At 68.3% G+C, this 19,805-nt stretch overlaps 8 protein-coding genes across 8 annotated transcripts; 5 read left to right on the forward strand and 3 right to left on the reverse strand.

Moving 5' to 3' along the window:
* Positions 1-90: 90 nt before the first annotated feature.
* CHLNCDRAFT_142815 (hypothetical protein) lies at positions 91-2,902 on the forward strand (the record flags this gene model as incomplete). Its single annotated transcript, XM_005849435.1, has 7 exons — positions 91-264; positions 390-452; positions 668-813; positions 945-1,047; positions 1,203-1,423; positions 1,577-2,454; positions 2,634-2,902. The coding sequence occupies 7 exons, from the start codon at positions 91-93 to the stop codon at positions 2,900-2,902; spliced, it is 1,854 nt and encodes a 617-aa protein (XP_005849497.1).
* CHLNCDRAFT_30316 (hypothetical protein) lies at positions 2,837-4,998 on the reverse strand. Its single transcript, XM_005849705.1, has 8 exons — positions 4,880-4,998; positions 4,634-4,765; positions 4,489-4,561; positions 3,908-4,362; positions 3,666-3,818; positions 3,498-3,589; positions 3,319-3,417; positions 2,837-3,216 (listed from the first exon to the last, which is right to left on the reverse strand). Exons 1-8 carry the CDS (start codon positions 4,938-4,940, stop codon positions 3,076-3,078), a joined length of 1,206 nt encoding a protein of 401 aa, XP_005849767.1. The 5' UTR covers positions 4,941-4,998; the 3' UTR covers positions 2,837-3,075.
* A 2,003-nt stretch (positions 4,999-7,001) lies between these two features.
* CHLNCDRAFT_142818 (hypothetical protein) lies at positions 7,002-8,733 on the forward strand (the record flags this gene model as incomplete). The annotated part of the gene is made up of 4 exons (XM_005849436.1): positions 7,002-7,006; positions 7,137-7,325; positions 7,482-8,000; positions 8,187-8,733. The coding sequence occupies 4 exons, from the start codon at positions 7,002-7,004 to the stop codon at positions 8,731-8,733; spliced, it is 1,260 nt and encodes a 419-aa protein (XP_005849498.1).
* A 217-nt stretch (positions 8,734-8,950) lies between these two features.
* On the forward strand, positions 8,951-11,296 carry CHLNCDRAFT_142819 (hypothetical protein; the record flags this gene model as incomplete). Its single annotated transcript, XM_005849437.1, has 5 exons — positions 8,951-9,082; positions 9,295-9,719; positions 9,836-10,019; positions 10,131-10,495; positions 10,621-11,296. 5 exons carry the CDS (start codon positions 8,951-8,953, stop codon positions 11,294-11,296), a joined length of 1,782 nt encoding a protein of 593 aa, XP_005849499.1.
* Positions 11,297-11,768: 472 nt separating this feature from the next.
* On the reverse strand, positions 11,769-12,444 carry CHLNCDRAFT_142820 (hypothetical protein; the record flags this gene model as incomplete). Its single annotated transcript, XM_005849706.1, has 4 exons — positions 11,769-11,929; positions 12,054-12,128; positions 12,230-12,273; positions 12,410-12,444. The coding sequence occupies 4 exons, from the start codon at positions 12,442-12,444 to the stop codon at positions 11,769-11,771; spliced, it is 315 nt and encodes a 104-aa protein (XP_005849768.1).
* A 380-nt stretch (positions 12,445-12,824) lies between these two features.
* On the forward strand, positions 12,825-13,731 carry CHLNCDRAFT_142821 (hypothetical protein; the record flags this gene model as incomplete). Its single annotated transcript, XM_005849438.1, has 3 exons — positions 12,825-12,830; positions 13,022-13,222; positions 13,393-13,731. The coding sequence occupies 3 exons, from the start codon at positions 12,825-12,827 to the stop codon at positions 13,729-13,731; spliced, it is 546 nt and encodes a 181-aa protein (XP_005849500.1).
* A 1,034-nt stretch (positions 13,732-14,765) lies between these two features.
* Positions 14,766-16,241, reverse strand: CHLNCDRAFT_20807 (hypothetical protein; the record flags this gene model as incomplete). Its single annotated transcript, XM_005849707.1, has 4 exons — positions 14,766-15,029; positions 15,183-15,280; positions 15,457-16,016; positions 16,123-16,241. 4 exons carry the CDS (start codon positions 16,239-16,241, stop codon positions 14,766-14,768), a joined length of 1,041 nt encoding a protein of 346 aa, XP_005849769.1.
* Positions 16,242-18,706: 2,465 nt separating this feature from the next.
* Positions 18,707-19,391, forward strand: CHLNCDRAFT_142823 (hypothetical protein; the record flags this gene model as incomplete). Its single annotated transcript, XM_005849439.1, has 3 exons — positions 18,707-18,868; positions 18,986-19,285; positions 19,362-19,391. 3 exons carry the CDS (start codon positions 18,707-18,709, stop codon positions 19,389-19,391), a joined length of 492 nt encoding a protein of 163 aa, XP_005849501.1.
* Positions 19,392-19,805: the final 414 nt, after the last annotated feature.

Genomic DNA, 19,805 nt, shown 5'->3' on the forward strand with positions numbered 1-19,805 from the left:
GCAGTGCAAACAATGGGAGTAGGCCCTGATGGGACTTGCCATCGGCAAAAGTTGTGTTCTGTGCTGCCCGTGCAGATCAGCGGGGCCCAGATGCAGAAACGCGACGCCGCCAGCGACGAGGAGCTATCGGAGGAGGAGGTGGAGGAGGTGGAGGGTGAGTTCAGCGACTCGGGCGATGAGGAGAGCGAGGAGGAGGAGGAGGAGGAGGCTGTAGTCGAGGGCGAGGCTGTAGCTGCCGGAAAGACGGTGGAGGAGGAAGAAGAGGTAAGCGTGCAGGCAACAGAGGAGACCACCGCCAGCCCGCTCCCGCCCCTGCCAACCCGCCTCGTTGCGAGGGTGTTGCGCAGCTGTTCTCTGGCCTGCTGTGAGACCTCGCTATTGCTGTGCAGGGGGGCGGCGAGGCAGGCAGCGCCAAGGGCGAACAAGAGGCGGTGCCGGAGCCCAAGGTGCAGGTGCGAAGCGTGCAGGCGTGGTGACTGGGAGCAGTGCTCCCAGCTCGCCCATGAGACAGCGGCCGCAGCGGCCTGGGCGCCACTGCTGCCAGGCATTAGTCATGGCAGGCATACCGCTGCAGGCCACAGGCTGCTGCATGTGCAAGGTCCAGCTGGCGCATCGCAGCCATTCCCTCACCCTCTCCCTGCCCTTCCACCCCTGCCCGGCTGTGCAGCGCAAGCGGCTGGAGCCATTTGAGGTGCCCCAGAGCGGCGACTTCTGGCTGCATGACGACCGCTTCGACCCGGGGGAGGGCGAGGGCGAGGGCGGCGGCGGCATGCGCAGCGCCGAGCCCGACGCCGAGCTGGATGAGCGCCAGAAGTGAGGCTTGGGTGGCGCCGTGCCGCGCTGGGTGGAGGAGACGCTCGGCCGACTGCCACCGGCAGCTGTGCTGGCGGTGCTGCCTGCCCTTGCTGGCCCCGACCCTGTCGGTCCCCCCGGCTGCCCTGCAGGGAGCGAGGCAAGCTGTGGGATGCATCCAGTAAGGAGCGGTGGGGGCACGACGCGTTTGAGGCGCTGGAGCGCGGCGAGGAGCCGCAGGTCGACATCGCCGAGGTGGGGCGCAGGCAGCCAGCATGCAGTGGGCTCCTGCACAGAGCGCCTGGTCGCATCTCGGTCAACAAAGGGGTTGTGCGCTGCGCAGCCTCCCCTGCCCGGCATGCGCCCTGATGTCGCAGCTCATGGGTTGGTGGCGTGCCGCCCTGCCGCAGACCTTTGGCCGCATGAGCGTGGGCGGACAGGGACGCGGGAGGGGCGGGCGCGGCGGCGGGCGCGGCGAGGGCCGGGGCCCCGCGTCGGGCAGGGGCGGGCGCGGCGCGCGTGGCGGCCGGGAACCTGTGCAGTACAATGATGACGACGGCTACGGCGGCTTTGGAGCGCCGCCAGCCGCCAACACAGCGCCGCCAGCAGTGGCACGCCGCCCGGCCTCCAGGTGACCCTCCGGCCCTGCAGCCTGTTGTGCCCGTGCCTTCTCTGCCCCTGCCTGCACCTCCGCACCCCACTGGCTGTGCATGCTTGTCTAGTGGCTGCACTGCTGGCCGACATGCACCCTTTGTGCACCCCTGCTGCTGGCACTGTGGTGCAGGGCCAGCGGCGGGTTTGTGGGGGACAACGAGGAAGACTTCCCGCCGCCCGGCTTTGAGCACAAGCAGCCCGGCAGCGCGCAGGGCCAGTACAAGCCCGGCCGCGGAGCGCAGGCTGGTGCCGCGGCCAACGGCAGGGGCGCAGGCCGCGGCGCGGGGCGTGGCGCTGGGCGCGGCGCTGGCTCAGCCGCTCCCAAGGTGCTGCACGTGCAGGGTGGGCAGGTGGTGGCCGCCTCCGCCGCCGGCGCCAAGTCGCCCGGCGGCGGCCGGCGGCGCCGCGGCAAGCAGCTGAATGTGGAGGCTCAGCACTTCCAGCCTGGCCAGGCGGCGCCTGCGGAGCGCACGCCCGCGGCGCCGCCGCAGGCGGCTGTCGTTGTGGCGCCCGCTGCCGCGCCCGCGCCTGCCTATGCCGCCGTGGCAGCCAGTGCCGCGCCCGCTGTGGCTGCGCCTGCTGCCCCCGTCATGGCTGCGCCCATCTATCATGTGCCCGAGTCGGTGGAGCAGACCATCCTTCAGCAGCAGCAGCATGCACAGCACATGCAGCAGCAGCAGCAGCCCGCACCGGCGGTGGCCGCGGCCCAGATGGGCGCGCAGCAGTCGGCGGCGGCGTTGCAGCAGATTGCCATGGGCGGCGGCTTTGCGCCCACGCTCATGCACCAGCAGCTGCAGCAGCACCAGATGCAGGCGCCGCTGCAGCACCAGCAGCTACAGCACCAGCAGCTGCAGCAGCAGCCAATGCAGCAGCAGCCCATGCAGCAGCAGCAGCAGCTGCAGCAGGCCATGCAGTACGTGGCGGTACAGCAGCCCATGCAGTACGCCACGGGCCCCGGCATGCAGCCGGGCTACGCCTACGTCGCGGTGCCCTACTCAACAGCCCCTGGTGAGGCGGCAGGCAGCTGGCGGCCTTCACCGTGTGCCAGTCTGTTTGTCTTAAGACCGCATGAGGGCGCAGACGCCTACTTTCGTTCTTGCGCCACCGTTCATGCTGCCCTGTGCCCAGCCAGCTTCCTGCCAGCTCGCTCCTCACCACTCCTGCTGCCCTGCCCCCGCGCTGTGCAGGCATGCAAGTGCCAGCCATGCCCACCTACCAGCCCGCCTACCAGCCCATGGAGCCCGCCACCATGCCGGCCGCCCCGCTGCCACCGCAGCCCGTCAAACGCCCCCTCACCATCTCTGCGCCAGAGGATGGCTCCATGGGCTCGCTGCACCCAGCCCAGGCAGCTTACCCTGCCGGCTACGGCATGGATGTGAGTGGGGAGGCGATGCCGCAGCGCGCTGGGGCGGGCGCCGGCAGGCGCTACTCGGCCGTTGACAGGCAAGGCATGTAGAGGGGCCCTCCCCCGCTCTCCGTCCATGCTGTTCCCCGCATCGTCGTATGTTGCTCTCTTGTCTGCATTTCCCTTCTGTGTTGCCTGTGTTGCCTGTTTTTGAGGTGTAAGCCCATTGCAATAGCCACGCTGGCCAGCTGGCAAAGCCGGCACATCATGCCGCCTCCCTTTGATCAACCGCAGCCGTCGGGCTGCGGAGCCAGGAATGGATCGAGCTTGTAATGCTGGTACATGTCACCCTCAAGGGCCTCTTCCGTCACTGCTGCATCCTTGTGAATGCGATCGATCAGGGCCTGGAGGCTGGGAAAGTTGGCCTGCAAAGCACACACTTCGCTAGCTCTTTGCTAGCTCATTGCAGGCCCAGATGTGTACCAACGTGGCAATGAGCGGCTTGTTGGGTGCATGGGTGCACTCGCCTCTGGCCGGATGTAGGCACAGATGATCAGCCGAATCTCGGAGCCACAGAAGTCTTCGCCGCCAAAGTCATGCAACAACCAAGGCTCGCATGTCTTGCTCTGCAAGTGTGTGAGGGGGGGAAGCTTGCAATGAGGCAGCTCATTGACAAGCTGTGCCCAGCCTGGTGCAGCCTCCCGACCTGGTTGCCAAACACTGGATTGAAGCCTATGCTGCAGGCCGTCTTGTACAGCTTGGGCGAGTGCCCAACTGCCGCCCAGCCCGCAAAAATTCCTGCACGAATGGCATTGTGTGTGACAGATCAGGCGCTGCACAGCCCAGGTGCAACACCGCATTCGGCCGGCCCAACCTGTGACCGCCTCTGCCAGCACGGTGCGCAGGCTGTCGGGGTCCACGTTTGCGGTGGGGATGCCCAGCTGCTTGGAGCCTCGTCCAAAACCCTTGACAACCGTCCCCTTGATGCGCACCACGGGGTGCATCGGTATTGTTTCTCCAATGTAGTCTGCAGCAAAACATGCCACCAACAGGCTCGGGGCACTGGGGCATGCACACTGCAAACAGCCGCCCGCTTGCCGGCTGGGCCCCACCCACCTGTGAAGGGAGGCAAGCCATAATGCTCCGGGCGGAAGTCCAGCAGCGAGGGCAGCAGCGATACACAGCCCGCGGCGGCAGAGGGTGCTGGCGCCGTGTAGAGCTCAGAGGGCTTGCCGCCCTGCAGCACCAGGCTGGGCACCACCACCACGCGCATGCCCGCCGCCGCAGCAGCCTGCACGCCCGCGGGCGCATCCTCGATTACCAGGCACTCGCCCGGCGCCAGGCCCAGCCGCTGCGCCAGCTGCAGGAAGCAGTCTGGGGCGGGCTTGCCCTGCGCCACCTCATCCCCGCAGCACGCCTGCGCAAACGCCTGCCGCATGTCGTCCTTGCTGCTCAGCTTGCGGTCCAGGGTGGCGCGTGAGGTGGAGGTGGCCAGCGCCAGCGGCACGCCGTGCAGCTTGAGGTGGGCCACCAGCCGCGCCACGCCCGGCAGCAGCGGCGCCTCGTGCCACCTGCGGGATCAGGCAGGGACAGTGCAGGGTACGGGTGAGGCGGGGGCGTGCTTCCACCAATTTGAGCGGCTGGTGCTCAGTTTGCTGTGCGGCTGCTTTGGTGTTCTTCGGCATGCTGGCCAGCACCTGTCACGCAGCAGGGGTTCCGACTGGGCAAACAGCTCCTCTGCCGACTTGTCAATGCCCAACGTGCGAGCCACTGCATCGTGCATGGAGCAAGGTGCCAGTCAGGGTATACATCATGACGGCAGCTCGACACAACAGCACTCACCTGCAGCCCAGGCGTCAAGTGGCCGCATGCCCAGCGCCTGCGTCGCAGCCGCGGTGGTCAGCGATTTGCCGTGGCTTTCCACCACCACTTTCACCACCTCCAGCACCAGCGTCTCCGTGTCCAGCACCGTGCCTGCGGGCATGGAGAGGCGGGTGGAGTCGACGGCTGCGGCGGCGGCGGCGGCGGAGGATTGGGCGGGGCCAGGCACTAACACTGCCAAACGCCAGGAAGAAGCAGCAGGCCTACCATCGAGGTCAAATATAATGCAGCGCACGGTTGTGGCAGAGGTGGGACATGTGTCGGCCATCTCTCCGATCGGCGTGCAGGGTGCCGCAACACGCGCAGGTGCAACCCAGAACCGCCCACAGCAATCAGGCACAGCTCGAAGGTAAGCTACTGTATCAGCCTGCCTTCTTCCAGCCCGCCTTCGATGCCCTGCTCTCGTTGCAACCGGCCCTGCGCTGTGTACTCCTCCAGGTGCTTGTCTTTGACATGGAGGCCGAGGAGGAGGCGCCCTCAGCTGCAGTAGCAGCAGCAGGGGAAGAGGTGGCCATCGCCCCGCATCAGGCGGTCTCTGACCCGGCCGACCCGCTGCTAGCAGCCAAGCAGGCGGCGCTGCAGCTGGTGTCCGATGCTGCGGCGGGCGGAGGGCAGCCCCAGCCGGGCGAGGAAGAGCAGGAGCCGATGGCCCTCTGGCAGCCTGGCTCTGCAGCGGAAATCGAGGTGAACCAGCAGGCCGAGGCGCCGGAGCAGGCCACCACCCCCGCAGCCGCTGACCCGCAGGCTCCGGAGGCGCCGCCGCCCTACGACCCGTTGCAGCCGGCCGACCCAGCAGTAACAGCAGCAGCTCATGAGTACCTCAACCGGCAGCAGCCCATGCAAGCCTGGGATGATGGAGATGCGGCGATGAATGGCCAGGGCGTAGCAGGAGGATGGCCAGGCGGGGCCGGCGGCGCTGCAGGGCCCGCACCTGTGCCGGCCGCAGCTGGCGATGCCGCCTCGGCTGCAGCAGGCCAGGCTGACCGGGCAGCCACTGATGCGGGGGGCACAGCATCCGTCGCCAGCGGTGACCCAACCTCTGTGCCCGCTGACCAGGCTGGGGCAGCGGGGCAGGACGCTTCGGCGCAGCAGGAGGGCACGGCGGCTGCCCAGGGGGATGCGGCGGCAGCAGCAGATGGCGCTGGTGCCGCTGCCGCTGCAGCGGGCCAGGACGCCGCGCAGCAGCAGGCAGCAGAGTATTATGCGGCCGCCGGCTACGACCCCGCTGCCTATGCCGCGTCGTATTATGGCGCCGCCGACCCTTATGGTGCCGCCGCCGCCGCCGCATACTATGGAGCCTATGGCGCATATTCGGGCTACGGCGCCTACGGCTACGGATACCCAGGTGTGTGCACCACCCTCCCTCCCTGCACTGCATGCCTGAGCAAGATCACTGAGACCATGCTGTTGAGCTGCTGCTGCACAGCACCCGGCAAAGCCCAGCTCACCGCGCTGGTGACTGCATGCCCAGCCGCACGTGTGCTTGGGCGTGTGAGCGTTCATGGCCGCTACCGGCAGCGCGTAGCTCGCTTTTCGCACCCCTGGTGGCAGGGTAGAGGCTAAGTGCACCAGGTGGGCGCTCTGTAGCAGATCCAGGCCTGCTGCCCGGCGGGGCTCCTGACACCGCGCTCCCGCGGCCCCCCCCCGCATGCCCGCTGCTTGCCCCCCCGCAGGCTACGACGCCTACTCAGCTGCCGCCTACTATGGAGCCGGCTACGACTATTATAGCAGCATGGCGGGCACTGGCACGGCGCATGGCAGCGACGCAGACAAGCCCAAGGGAGGTGCTGCCGGCAAGGCACCCGCGGGGCCCCTCGTGGTGCAGGAGGTGCCGCTGAAGCCTGCCGGCAAGGGCGGGGAGGAGCCCACCCAGGAGCAGCTGATGCAGATGCTCAAGGAGCGAGTGCCGGGCGCAGCGGATGATGGGGAGGGGCAGGAGACGGAGGAGCAGAAGCAGGCGCGTGTGGATCGTAGGCGTGGTGGCAGCGGCGCGGGAGGCGCCCCTGGCATGCTGCCATGGCTGGCAATACATGTGGGGGAGCTGCCTGCTGCTCAACTCACCTGTTCTGTTGATGCGCTGTGGCTCTGCAGGAGCCGAGGGCGGCGGTGGTGCCGATTATTAAGGGGAAAGCCAAGCTGGCGGTGGTGGTGCCGCCGCCTGGCGGCGTGTCCCCGCCCCCGCCTCCTCCAGGGCCTCCGGCATCCGGCCCTGCTGCGGCCAAAGCCCCTCCCAGCACCTGCACCGCCCCCCAACCGGCCGTGCCCCCCCCGGCGCCCTGCCCTGCTGGCAACCAGGCCGGGGCCCAAGCGCTTTTTCTGGCCACCCACCATGAGGTGAGCAGGGGTGGCAGCCGGTGCAAGTTGGTCAGTACCTGTCTTGCTCCCACGTCGAGCGAAGAGTCGGGGGTTGGCCCACTTGCAAGCGGTGCCTGACGCACGGTGCGTATGCCTGCCTGCCTTGCAGGCCACCTCAGCCCAGCATGTTCCAGCTGCCGGCCCAGCCGCTCTTCCCAGCAGCTGCCGCCACAGCGCCGCCGGCTGGAGCGCCGCCGGCTGCCTCGCCGGCGGCGCCAGCAGGGCAGCATTACTCGCCTATCGTGGACCGCGGTGGCCGCAGGCGCCGCAGCCGCAGCAGCAGTGGGGGCAGGCGGCAGTCCGGCAGGGGTGGCGGTCGCCGCCGCTTCCGCAGCCATAGCAGGAGCCGCAGCCGAGGCCGCGGCAGGAGCCACGCGAGCCGCAGCCGCAGCAGGGGGCGCTCGCGCAGCAGGCCAGGGCGGCGCGCCTCGCGCGGCCGCCGCTCACGGTGCAGCCGCAGCCGCAGCAGCTCCAGCAGCCGCAGCCGCAGCAGGCAGCGGCAGCGCAAGAAGACGCCGGTGCCCCGCTGGAATGTGCCCGCGCCAGAGGCGCCGCCCGCCAAGCCCGCGCCGCCATCCCCCAGGCCGGCACGTGCGGGCAGCCCCAGCAGCGGTGGCAACCTGCAGGAGCAGCTGCGCCGGGCGGCTGCAGAGGCGCTGGCCAGGCACCGCGCGGCCCAGAAGGCGCAGGAGGGCGGGGCGCAGCGGGAGGCGCATGTGGAGAGCCGGGCGTCGCAGCACGAGGCTGCCGGCGCCCAGGATGAGCTGGCTGGGTACGACCCCGACCACTTTGACTGGGATGCATATCTGAACGAGGGTGGCGAGGGGCAGGAGGCGGAGCAGCAGGAGCAGGAGGAGGCGGGCGTGGCGGCAGGCGCGGCGGAGCCGCATGGCGCGCAGCCCGGGGAGGCGGAGGACAGCGGGCGTGGCCACAAGCACCAGCGGAGCAAAAAGGAGAGGCACCATCGCAAGAAGTGAGCTCCCGCCTGCTCCTCAGGCACCGGCGAGAGCTGCTCTGCTGCTGCTCTTTGCTTCGCTGCCGCATTGCCGGTATCCTGCGCAGCCCGCTGAGAGTGACATGCTGCTCAGCAAGTGCGGTCACCGCACAGTCGCGCCTCGCCAGCACCCAGCTTACGACCGCCCGTCCACTCCTGCTGCAGGCACAAGAAGGAGAAGAAGCGGCACAGCCACAGCCGCAGCCGCTCGCGGTCCGCCTCCCCGGCCGATCGCAAGCGGCAGCACGGCAACGGCCGGCAGCGCAGCAGGGAGCAGGAGGATGTTCCGCCGCCGCTGCTGCCGCCAGCACCGCAGGAGGGCGACACGGCCGCGCAGCAGATGAGTGCTGAGGAGGTGGCGGCCTGGGAGGCGGCAGCTCGCGTAGCAGAGGCGCAGGATGTGGCTGGCGGCGCCGAGGCGGACAGCGAGCTGGCCGGCTACAACCCTGCTGCCTACGACTGGGACGCGTTTCTGGAGGATGAGGGTGGTGGAGGAGGCGGCGGCGATCAGCAGCACCTGGAGCATGGGCAGGGAAACGGGCTGGCTGTGCGGGACGTGGCCCCTGAGCCCGTCACAGCCGGCGCCAATGCCAAGGGGCACAGCATCCTGGCCTTGCCTGAGGCAAAGCAGCTGTTCCTGCCGTCAGTGCCGTCTCCAAGCACTCCGCCTGAGGAGGGCAAAGACGCCTGCCTGCTGGCGGGCGGCAGCTGACCAGCAGCGGGCGGTGCTTTGGTGGACATCCTGCGATGCCTGTGTACATGGTGCAAGCAGTACCAAGCACATGTAATGTTTTGGACACATTTGCGCAGAAGGGCGGGGGTGCCTGCCTCGTGCGCTGGGGCTGGAGATCACGAAACGATAGGCGCACCGCTTGAGCCTTTCTGCATGCCTTTCTGCGTGAGGGATTCTTCTGCATGCCCCGCCGAGCATGATAGCCAAAGTGGCGGCCTCCGCTGCACAGCTGCTGGTGGCCGCGTTGGCTCAACTTGTCACTCTGCAGACCTGGGGGCTCTACCTCTGTCACGATCTGCTGACACAGGCTGCTGGGCATGCGGGCAAGGTGGGTTTCGCGAGAAATGTGGGTGGCGGCGGTCTGCGGTTTCGAAGTTTCCGGGCTTGCAAGGTCCGCAGGGCTATGGAGAACAGTGCTGTGCAGTGGGTGGATGGGACCCCGGCTGCCAGAAATTGGTGCTGCCAGCATCACCGCCGCGGTTGGCTGTTGCCGCCTTGCATCGTGCACCGTGCCCGACGACCTCGTTTCCCGACCTGCAGGGCGTGACAAACTGCCTGCGCCGCGGGCTGGCGCTGCTGGTGGGTGGCGACCTTGCCGACGAGCTGGCCTTCCTGTCGTATGCACCCAGAGCTGCGGCCGGGCTCAGCGCCACCGCCGCCACCGCCTTCCACGGCAAGTCGCCGTGGACGGCGCTGGCGCTGCTGGACCTGGGGGCGCTGTGTGCGGTGCTGTGGCGCCACAAGGCCGCTCATGCCGAGGCGGCTGCGGCTGCCAGCGTGCGGCGGGCGGCGGCCGACCCCGCCAACACAGCCACCAGTCGCTGCCAGGGGGATGGAGACGCCGAGGTGGCGCTGCTGCGCTGCGCTGCGCTGCACTCCAAGGCAGCGTATGGGGCGCCTGCGGCCAGCGGCCACGTCTCCTCTGCAGCGGGATACGCTGTGGTGCTGACGCTGCATCAGGCCACGTGAGTGCGCAAGGGCAGCAGCCCAGGGGATGGCTGCTTGCCCGCGGCTTGATGCACCTGCCTGCATTTCGCTGCCATCCCCGCGCCCGACCCCGCACGCGCATGCTTGTGTGCAGGCGAAAGGCGCCGCGCCGCATCCCGGCTGCCTCGCACCTCAGCGCCGTGCAGCAGCTGACGGGCTGCCCGCCCGGCGACGTGCTGGCGGCGCAGTGGCAGGCACACCTGCACCGCCCCGCCTTCTACGCTGCCATCGACCGCCAGCGCCGCTGTGTGGTGGTCGCCATCCGCGGCACCCTGCAGGTGACTCTTGTTTGATGGGCGCCCCTGCTGGCATGCCCCTTGGCTGGTGCTTATCTGTCGAAGCGATGATCCCACCACACCCGCCACCAACGCCTGCCCCCATCCCTGCAGCTGGGCGACTTCTGTACAGTGCTGGACGCTCGGCCGGCGGCGGCAGTGCTGGGCGGCGTCAGCGGCCACGTGCACGCGGGCTTCCTGGCCGCGGCGCGCAGCCTGCTTCCCCAGGTGGCGGCGGCACTGTCCGCCGCTGCACACGCCTGCCCAGGCTGGCCGGTGCTGCTGACAGGGCACTCCCTCGGCGGCGGCGTGGCGGCGGTGCTCACCATGCTGCTGCTGGAGGGCGGCGGGCTGGCGCAGGAGGAGCAGGGCTGGCGCCGGCTGGGCGAGCTGCGCTGTGTGGGCATCGGCGCGGCGGCCGCCTGCTGCCAGCAGCTGGGCATGGCGTGCAAGCATCACATCACCTCGGTGCTGTATGGGTGAGTGGGGTGGCGTGGTGGGGGGGGCCAGCCCTGCTCTTGGCAGCCGCACAACAGCTGGCCAGGCGCAGCCGCGGCATCCGAGTGCACTGACGCCCGCCCCTGCCCCGCCTCCCCTGCCGCAGCGCCGACTGCCTGCCCATGTTTTCGGTGCTGGGGGCGCGCATGCTGATTGCCGAGGTCCATGCCAGCAGCAGGGCCGCAGAGGTGGTGGGCTCCCTGCTCCGCGCCGCGCGCTTGGCCCCTGGTGGCCGCGGCGGGGCCGGTGTCAGCGCCAGCCTGGCCCGCACCGCCAGCGCCAGCAGCGCCAGCAGCACCACCAGCAGCGTTATGTGTGAGGCGGCATGCGGAGCTGGGGGCTGCCGCGGCCTGTGCAGCGCAGGCGCAGCGGCAGACAGCGCCTCGGAGCTGCTGGAGATAGAGGAGGCGGCAGCAGCGGCAGCGCAGCCCCCCCACGGCGGGCGCCACCGGCGCGGCGGCAGCAGCACGTGGAGCAGCGCCAGCGGCGCCAGCATCGCCGCCTTTGCCGCCGACCACGGCGGCTGCGAGGGTGGGGAGGAGGGCGTCGCAATGGGCTTGGTGCCCCTCTACCCGCCGGGCAAGATTCTGTGGATGCTGCCTGCGACTGGCGGCGGCGGTAGCAGGGGTGGCACCGTGCTGGGCCTGTACCAAATGGACCAGACCTCCTTCCGCCGCTTTGTGGTCACGCTGGAGACAGCCGCGCACCACCTGCCCGACTCCTACATCTCAGCTCTGGACAGGCTGGACGGCGGCCCGCCTACAGCCCCCTCCCACCCTTGAAGGCCTGGAGTCATGCCCGAGCACCGCCTGCCTGCCTGCCCTGGCGCTTTGTCCTGCCCGGCCCACACCTCACCCATGCGGCTCTGCGCGCTCGTTCCACCTCCACCCCTCACCTTGACTGCTGCCTTGGTGTGCCTGCAGCCGGATTGCCCCCGGCTGCTCCTTGCATTTCGACAAATTCAACGCGCAGTCATGCGCCCATGTTCCTTCCCATCACTCCCCAACCGCCTCGCGGCATACCTCCATTTTCCAGCCTGCGCATTTTTCAACCCCGATGTAGCGTAGCAACGTGCGTCTTCCTGTTAAGCGTGCCATTTCAGTTTTCGCCACCGAGCCCCTTGCTTGACAGCCATGCCCTCCTGGCCCCGAACTGTGTCCCTGCATGCTTCCCTTCTCCCCTTTTAAACCACCCATCCTGTCAGCCACGAGCAGGGGTCGTGCAGCCAGCCACGAGGGCTCCAATGCAGCTCAATCAAGGGGTCTTGGCTCCGCCGGCGTGCCCGCCGGCAGCGTTTGTGTCCGCGTCGGGCAGGCCGGGGAAGTGCTCCCCGCCCTGCACGCTGGCCTTGAAGGTGGCGGGGTCGCCGTAATCCACCTTCTCGCCGTGGCGCCCAAACTTGTCAACTGCTTGGTCTGCTAGGGAATGGGGTGCCAGGTTGGGGTTTCGGCAGGACGCACAGGCAGGCAGGAAGAGAGTACACGAGTGGCATGTTTTTCAGCGTTTTGTTTCTTTTCATTCAAGCTTGCCCGGCCTCACCCTGCTTCTTGGCCAGCTCCTTGTTGGCTGAGTAGTACCACCACGCCACTCCAGCCACGCCCAACACCATGGCCACTGTGGTGGCATGAAGAGAGGCAAAACATGTCGCACAACACAAGACAGGCGCATCGCAGGGCGGCGGCGGGAGCAACCCCTGCTGCTGCCTCCTCGCCCACCTTTGTAGGCTGGCATCCGGCCCTCGCCGCCACCAGCAAAGGCCCTGCAGAGGAGGACCGGAAACTAGCAGCCTCGAGCAGTTCAAGTTGGCTGAGGGCGGCACCCCAGGCGCTGCCGGAGTCGTTGCCCACCCACTCCCCACCGCTCTGCACCGCGCTGTCCACTTGGGTTGGCCTCACCTCACTTGCCAAGGCAGGCCACCGCCGCCGGCCATCCTGGATCCTCCCCACTAGCAGCCCACGGAGCCTTGGACTGATTGCCGGGTGTAAAGCCTGGTGTGAATCCAAGTGGAGACAGAGGCCAGGGTGGTTCAGTTCAGGCGGGGCACGGTGGTGCTGGCTGGCTTCAGTCCGGCGCCAGGTCAGCGGCCGGGCATGACGCTTCAAAGCGTTCGCTATCTAATGTAGCCAATGTCCTTGCCTCAGACATTGCTGCATGCTGGTTGCGCAGAAACTGGTGCAGGGGCTCAGTATTTCTGAGCAGCATGGTGACCTTGGCCCACAACTGGCAGCCAGCCGCAGCACCTTGCAGCCACATGGCTCTGCATCTGAGCTCTTGTCATGCAGCTGTGCAAGCAGCGCTGCACGCACGGCGATGCAGGTGGCAGCAGCTTGCGCCCTCCCACGGCACCGCGCGCCATAGGAGACTCCTTCTCGCAGCTGCAGCACTGGAAAATGTAGATGGTGTGGAGGTAAGGCTGCTCCGCCCCGATTGCCGTCTGCCGCCCTTGCCGCCGCTGCCGCCAGACCGGCAGCGCTGCGTGCTCACTCACGCTGTGCTACTTGTCGCAGGCGGGAGCAGCAGCAGTGGAGGAGTTCTATGTAGAAGATCAGCTGCCGCAGGGCCGGCTGGTGATAGCGCCAGTGCAAGAGGCGGACGTTGGGGCGGCGTCGGTCCTGCTTACCCGCGCATTTGCAGCCTCGGCGCAAGGCGTGCACATCACAGACGGGCGCAAGTACTGCAGGGACAGCCTGTCGCAGCCGCCACACGGGGTGCTTCTGGTGGCACGGCTGTTTCCTACAGGCAAGGGCCAAGCGGGGTGGCGCCGCAGAATGGCACCAACTTTGGGGCAAGGACAGGGCAGCTACGCCTCTGCCTGAGCTGCCCCTTGTTGCCCCATGCGCTGCCCCCTGCAGATAGCTCGCTGCTTCTCCCTGGGCAGACGTCGCGGGTTGTGGCCACTACAGGGCTCTCCTTCACGCGCAGCACGAGAGAAGACTTCCCCAGCTTACAGCCACCCGATGCCGATGCATACATGATGAACATGGCTGTCGACATGTCGCAGCGGCGCCAGGGACACGCCCGCCGCATGCTGGCTGCCGCCGAGGCGCTGGTTGCGGCGTGCGGCTTCCCATCAGTCTACTTGCACGTCCGGCTGAGCGATGAGCCGGCGCAGCAGCTGTACCGCACGTCGGGGTTTGTGGCCGTTGAGCGCGACAATGTGGTGCTGGCCAAGGTGCGGGGCATCACGCCGCGCGCGCTGCTGTGCAAGCAGCTGTGACGCCGGCATGCCTGCGGCAGCACGCAGGTGCCAATGTGGAACCCATGCCCATTTGGTGTCCGATTGACGCTGTGCAACCAAGTGCTGGTTTGCCCATGTAATCAACAGCATGGCCCCATTCCCTGATTGACAAAGGCTGTGCTGGGATTGGGGAGAAATGGGCATTTACATTGGGTAGGGCTGAGGCTGTGTATCATATGTGTGGTGACTGGCTGGCCATCGCAATTCATGACAAAGTTCCAAGGAAGAGAGAGATAAAAAACGCAAGTGCTTTTGCAACACACACAAACGGCGGCGTGCGTCAGTAGAGCCGCCGCAGTAATGTGCCGCTCCACTGATGCCGTCCCGATACAATTCAATGACTACCCCCGCTGCTGCTGCACCGCCGCGCTTGGAAATGTCAGAGGCATCGGTGCGCGCTGCAGGGTGCTACACGCCGACCCCAGGCTGATTATTCTCCATCCAGCCAGGAAACTGGGCGTCAGCTGCCAATAAGCTGGGCGCAGGGCACGGCCGCCTCGGCGCCTGATGCCCAGCCGTGCGTGCCCTGGCTGCCGCCGCATGCTTAGACCTCATAGACCGAGCTGAACCCGCGGGGCATTGGCCCAGAGGCCGCCTGCAAGATTGGCGGCCGCGCCAGCTGCTGCTCCCGCACAGAACCATTGGCGGGGATGTTGATGAGGGCGTGGCCGGCAGCAAAGCCGCTGCAGCAGAGGAAGACGCACGCGGGGTGTCAGATGACGCACGTCAGATGACGCACCGCCAGGCAGGTTCGTTGCAGAGCTCCCTCTGCCAGGCTCAAGTCCCTGGCCGCCGGCATGCATCACACGCCCCCTGCCCACCCGGGCCCCTCCCCAGCTGCCCTCCCCACAACGCCCGGCTGGCCGCTCACTTGGCGCCCAGCTTCTCCGCCGCCCGCAGCAGCGCCGCCGCCTCCGCCGCGGTCCCTGGCGCGCTGCCGCCCTTGGCAGCCGCCACCGCCTTCTGCTGCTGCTGCACATCCAGCGCGTCGTCCACGCTGGGGTCGCCGCTGGTCATCTTCTGCAGCAGCTGCGCCTTCTTGGCCGCCTTCTTGGCCTGCTCGGGGCGGGGCGGGGGCACAGGCCAGGAGGGTCAGCACACGGGGCGGGGCAGGCGACCACCTGTACCCAGCGGGCGCAGCGCCGCCTCACCTGGCTGTACATGACCACCCCGGTCATGGTGACTGTGTAGCCAAAGACGGAGTAGAAGTTGACCGGGTTGCGGAAGTACAGCAGGCTCAGCACTACAGCCACCACGCCCTTGGCGTTGCCCAGCACCTGCAGCGGCGCGGCCACGAGGGCGAGCGTCAGCTTTCGCGAGGCCTCACAGGGCCTGGTGCACACGTGGCGAGGCGCTGGCCAGGAGGGAGAGGTGGTGGGCGCGGCGAGCGCCGCAACCCACCGCCGCCGTGCTGCTGCTGCGCCGCGCACCTGCAGGGTGAGGGCGCTGGTGTGCTTGGTGACCAAAAAGTTGGTGAGGTTGACAAAGTAGGCCAGGAAGGAGTTGAGGAAGAGCAGCATCCAGAAGGCTGCGGGCAGGGGGCGGCAGCGGCCGGGTCAGGCAAGGAGGCGAGGGGCGGGCAGGCCAGCAGGCCACCGGTGGGCGTGCGGCCATTGCCCAGCATGCTGCCTGCGTGCCGCGCCCCGCCTGCACGCCGCTGCATCGCCCCCGTCGTCCCCAGCCCCCCCGGCGGCGCCCACTCACTCCCGTTCTGCCCCAGCTCCATGGCCAGGGTGGGCGCGTCTGGCTCGAAGAAGAGCGTGGTAGGTATGAGGGCCACCACAGCCACGGGCGCCATGTACATGAGCAGGCTCAGCGAGTCCATGCGCTCGTTGGAGTCGGCCAGCATGAGGCCCTGCAGCACGCTCTTGAGCGCGCGCGCGCAGGCGGCGGTCACCGCCGCCAGGAAGCCGGCCATGTTGAACATCGGCTCCGCGCCCGACGCGATCACCACCCCCACCACCACGGGCAGCAGGGAGACGTAGACGATGGGCGACTCGCGGGTGTGCATGATGGCGTAGGCCAGGGCGGCGGTGAAGACGGGGGTGGTGGCGCCGATGGCCTGGTTGAAGGAGACGGGGATGAACTTGAGGCTGACGTTGCCCAGCACCACGGTGAGACAGAAGATGAGGGCCAGCAGCGAGATCTTGTAGAACTGCTGCCGCGACTTGACGGGCTGCAGCGTGACGCAGCGCGACGCCGCCACTGCGTAGCTCATGCACGAGCACGCCAGCATGTGGCACAGCGTGAGGAACACGGGGCACCTGCGGCGCGGCACCGGGCAGCGGGTGAGGCGCGGGTGGCCGGGCGGGTGCAAGGCCGGCTCCAGCCGTGGCGCCGGCAGCCGGCGCCGCCTCGCCCGGCGCTCACTTGAAGCCAAAAATGGAGAGGAGGTACTTGTTAAGTAGCAACACGCCAATGTTGCTCCCATACCTGCAGACGGGTGCAGCAGCTGGTTGCCACGGCGGCGTGCACCCTGACGGCAGCATGCATGCCGGTACTGAGCCAGGCGGCGGCAGGGGGCAAGTGGCGGCAAGGGCGCGGCGGCGTGTGGGGCCGGCGGCAGGGCGCCTGCGGTCCGCTGGTGCCTACTGACCATGAGAGTATGACGAAGCCTGTGGTGAAGGCCGACATCGTTGCCCTTCCCCTGCCTGCCTGGGCAACCGCCCGCTGACACCTTCCGGCCGCTGCAGTCTAGCGGCGCTGCCAGCTGCCTGTAGCCGGGCAGCTTGTCAACAGTGGCACAGCATGTGGTCTGCGAGGGGAGCCTAAGCAAGGGACTGGCGCAGGCACCTGGCGGCAGCAGCTGGCTGCTGCGGGGGCGCTAACAGGGAGGTGTAAACAGCCAGGGCTAGCAATAACAAGGGCGGGAGCGCAAACAAAACGCGTATGCAGCAGCTCAAGGTCGTAGCATGCAGGCCAGGCGATCTTTTTCTCACGCAATGGTAACGAGTTGGAGGCCTCCTTTCATCGTTATTGCGCAGAAAGACCATTACTACGTTCCGGACGCCCTGCGCCTCGAATCAGGTGCTTGCAGTTCGCAGGTCGTTCAGGCTGGTTAGGGAGAGCTTTCGCAGCCCCTGACGCACCAACTGCGCGGCAAGCGTGCACCGAGTGTTTTGGTGCGCATTGCTGCAGGGCAGCTGCCCCCACTCCACCAGCGGGCGCGCACACGTCGGGGCAGCCGCCGCCAAAAGGCTGGGTTGGTCGCCTCTTGCCATGGCTGCCAGCATGCAGGGATTGGAGGCTCGGCTGCCAGACCTGTTCGGCCAAGGAGGCAGGCTGGACAGCAGCAGGAGTAGCAGCGAGGAGGGGGAGAGCGTGGCGGCTGCCGCTGCCGCTGCGGCCAGGCACACAGCAAAATGTGGGGCCGCCACCCCTACTGCCGGCAGGCAGGCGACAGGGAGCGTTAGTGATGAGGATGGTGATGAGGCGCTGCAAAGGTGGCGACCACGCTGGGCATTGCCGTTCGGCCTGGAGGAGCGGCCTACCGTCCTGGAAGCGGGCCCTGCTGCTGCCGCCGGCGCACATGCCTCGCCAGCGTCTGCTGCAAGCGACAGACGTGGCGTGCTGCGCTTGGCGTCGCTGCAATATGCCAGCAGCAGCAGGAGCAGCTGGAGCACCTGGGAAGGGTCCGGTGGGGTGGCCGAGTGCTGCAGCAGCGGCGCCTCGGGCAGCTCGGGTGGATCCAGGTGCGGCATTGGGGATGGGACCGGCGCGTTGATGGCGGGAGCCCATACGCCCACATGGCTTCGCTGGGCACGCCGAGAGTTCGACGGATTGGACGGCAGGAGCTTGGAGGCCAGCCCCAGCCCCAGCTGGCATGAGGCGGCATGGGCAGGCGGAGCGCAGAGGCATGGCCAGCACAGCCCTGAGCGCACAGTCTCAGCTCCCGAGGGGGCTGCGGCCTACACGCGCAGTCCCAAGGTGCTGGTCCGCCACCGGAAGCAGCGGAGCAGCAACCGCAGCCTAAATAGCGCTCTGGAGCGTGCTGCGCCGCAGGGGGCACCATCGGTGCTGCCATCGGCAGGGTTGCCTGCCCCGCCGGTCATCGCCGTGGTGTCCCTGCTGGTGCCGCCAGAGGCAGCAGCACGCTTCAACCTGCCTGCCTGGCAGGCACCTGCAAGTGGCAGCAGCGCTGGAGGTGATGGGCCAGCCGGCTCGGCCGCATGTGCTGCTGCGGCGGAATGGCTGATACCCGCAGCGCACGCTGCAACAATGCAGGCAGCGCCGCCTGCACCAGGAACGCTGGTACCAGCACAGCTGGCAAGTGACAGCCAGGCAGGGCTGCTGTTGGAGCTGCAGGGCAAGGCAGCGGCAGCAGCGAGGGGCCACCCAGCCAAGGCACAGGCGGCGCTTGTGCCGGCAGCAGCCCAAGAGCAGGCGTCTTCCTTTTCAGCTCATCCAAGGCCGCACAGATTGGAGGCTCGGTGTGGTGGCGGATCTGCAGCAGCGCGCCGTGCACCGCTCTGGCGGCGGCTGTTCTGTGTGGCGGCTCCAATAGCAGAGGATTGACAAAGGGATGCATCTGCTTGCTGCCCTGTACATTGCCCAACCCTTAGTGAGTTTGTCCACCTTGGTGTGACGTGGTGTGTTGACTGTTTCGCGCTCTCGCCGCAGCCGCCCCGGTCGGGTATTCGGCACATGCCGTGCCACCGCTGGATGTGCACTGATCGGTGTGGTATGCTAGGATTGCAGCTCAGATAGCCTTTCTCATACTCTGGGTGGTGAGGGGGGCTGTCCAAGACGCCCCTGCAGGGTCTTCAGCACGTGTAGCAATGCGCTTTGGTAGGCATCCGACAGCACTGGATCGTCGAGAGAGGTGCACGCAACCACCATGCAGCATGGTCCATGCTACAACATTTTGCGCCTCCAGCGTGTCAGAGGTGGCCAAACTGGTTCATGCCGGGCGCTGCAGCTCATTGGTGTGCACTCACGAGCTGCAGACCGCGCCATGGCCGACTTCTTCGCAGACCTGCTGCCTAAGCAGCCCTCCAACTCGCAGAACGGCAGCCAGAAGCCGCCCAGCTTTGAGGACGACGTGCTGGTTAGCCCCACGGCCTCTTCCGACCAGGCCCGGGCCTCCAGCAGCGCGGCTATGTCCGGGGGGCCGATGGTGAGGCGATCGCAGGGGTGGGGGAGCCTCTGGGTGCCTCCTGCCCCTGTGATCTCGCCCTCCGACACGCCCTGGTGCCGTGCCTGACCCCACCATGCCCCCCCCCGCGCCGTGCAGCGCAAGGACACGGCCAAGGACCTGGAGGGCGTGGTGCAGGCCGTGTTCCAGCGCTTCAGCGGCAGCCTGCAGAAGATCCTGGAGGACGTGGACCGCCGGCTGGAGAGCCTGGAGAACCGCACCGAGCACATCTGCCAGGTGGTGACCGACCTGCAGTCGGTGGCGGGGCTGCGCGAGGACGCGGCCAAGGAGCGGCTGGGGGGCCTGGAGAAGACGCTGCGCGAGGTGCACCGCTCGGTGCAGATCATCCGGGACAAGCAGGAGCTGGCAGAGGCCAGCGCGGAGCTGGCCAAGCTGGCGGTGGGCAACGCCGCCGCCGCCGCCGCCGCCGCGCCAGAGCCGCCGGCCAGCACCAGCGCGGCGGCCCCGCCTGCAGAGCCCGCAGCCGCGGCGCCGCCGCCGGTGATCGCGGCGCCCGCCGCGGCGCCCGCCCCTGCCGCCCCGCCGCCTGTGGCAGCAGTGGCGCCCGTGGCGCCGCCACCCGTGGCAGCTCCTCCGCCCGCCGCGCCAGCGCCGCAGGTGGTGCCTCCCACCTCGCCCGCCTACTCTGCGCCTCAGCCCACGGCGCCGCCGGCGCCCCAGCCCATGCAGCAGCAGCCTCCCCCTGCCCCCCAGCACCAGCAGCCGCCACCCCAGCTCCAGCCCCAGCCCCAGCCAGACTACAGCCGCCCCCCCTACGGCGCCCCGCCTCCCCAGCCCCAGCAGCAGCAGCAGCAGGCGCCTCAGCAGCAGCAGCACATGCTGCCGCCGCCCGCTGCAGGGCAGGCCTACGGCGCGCCGCCGCCATCGCCCATGCCGCCTCCCCAGCCCCAGCAGCAAT

The sequence above is a fragment of the Chlorella variabilis genome (assembly GCF_000147415.1).
Source record: "Chlorella variabilis unplaced genomic scaffold CHLNCscaffold_5, whole genome shotgun sequence".
NCBI lineage: Eukaryota > Viridiplantae > Chlorophyta > Trebouxiophyceae > Chlorellales > Chlorellaceae > Chlorella > Chlorella variabilis.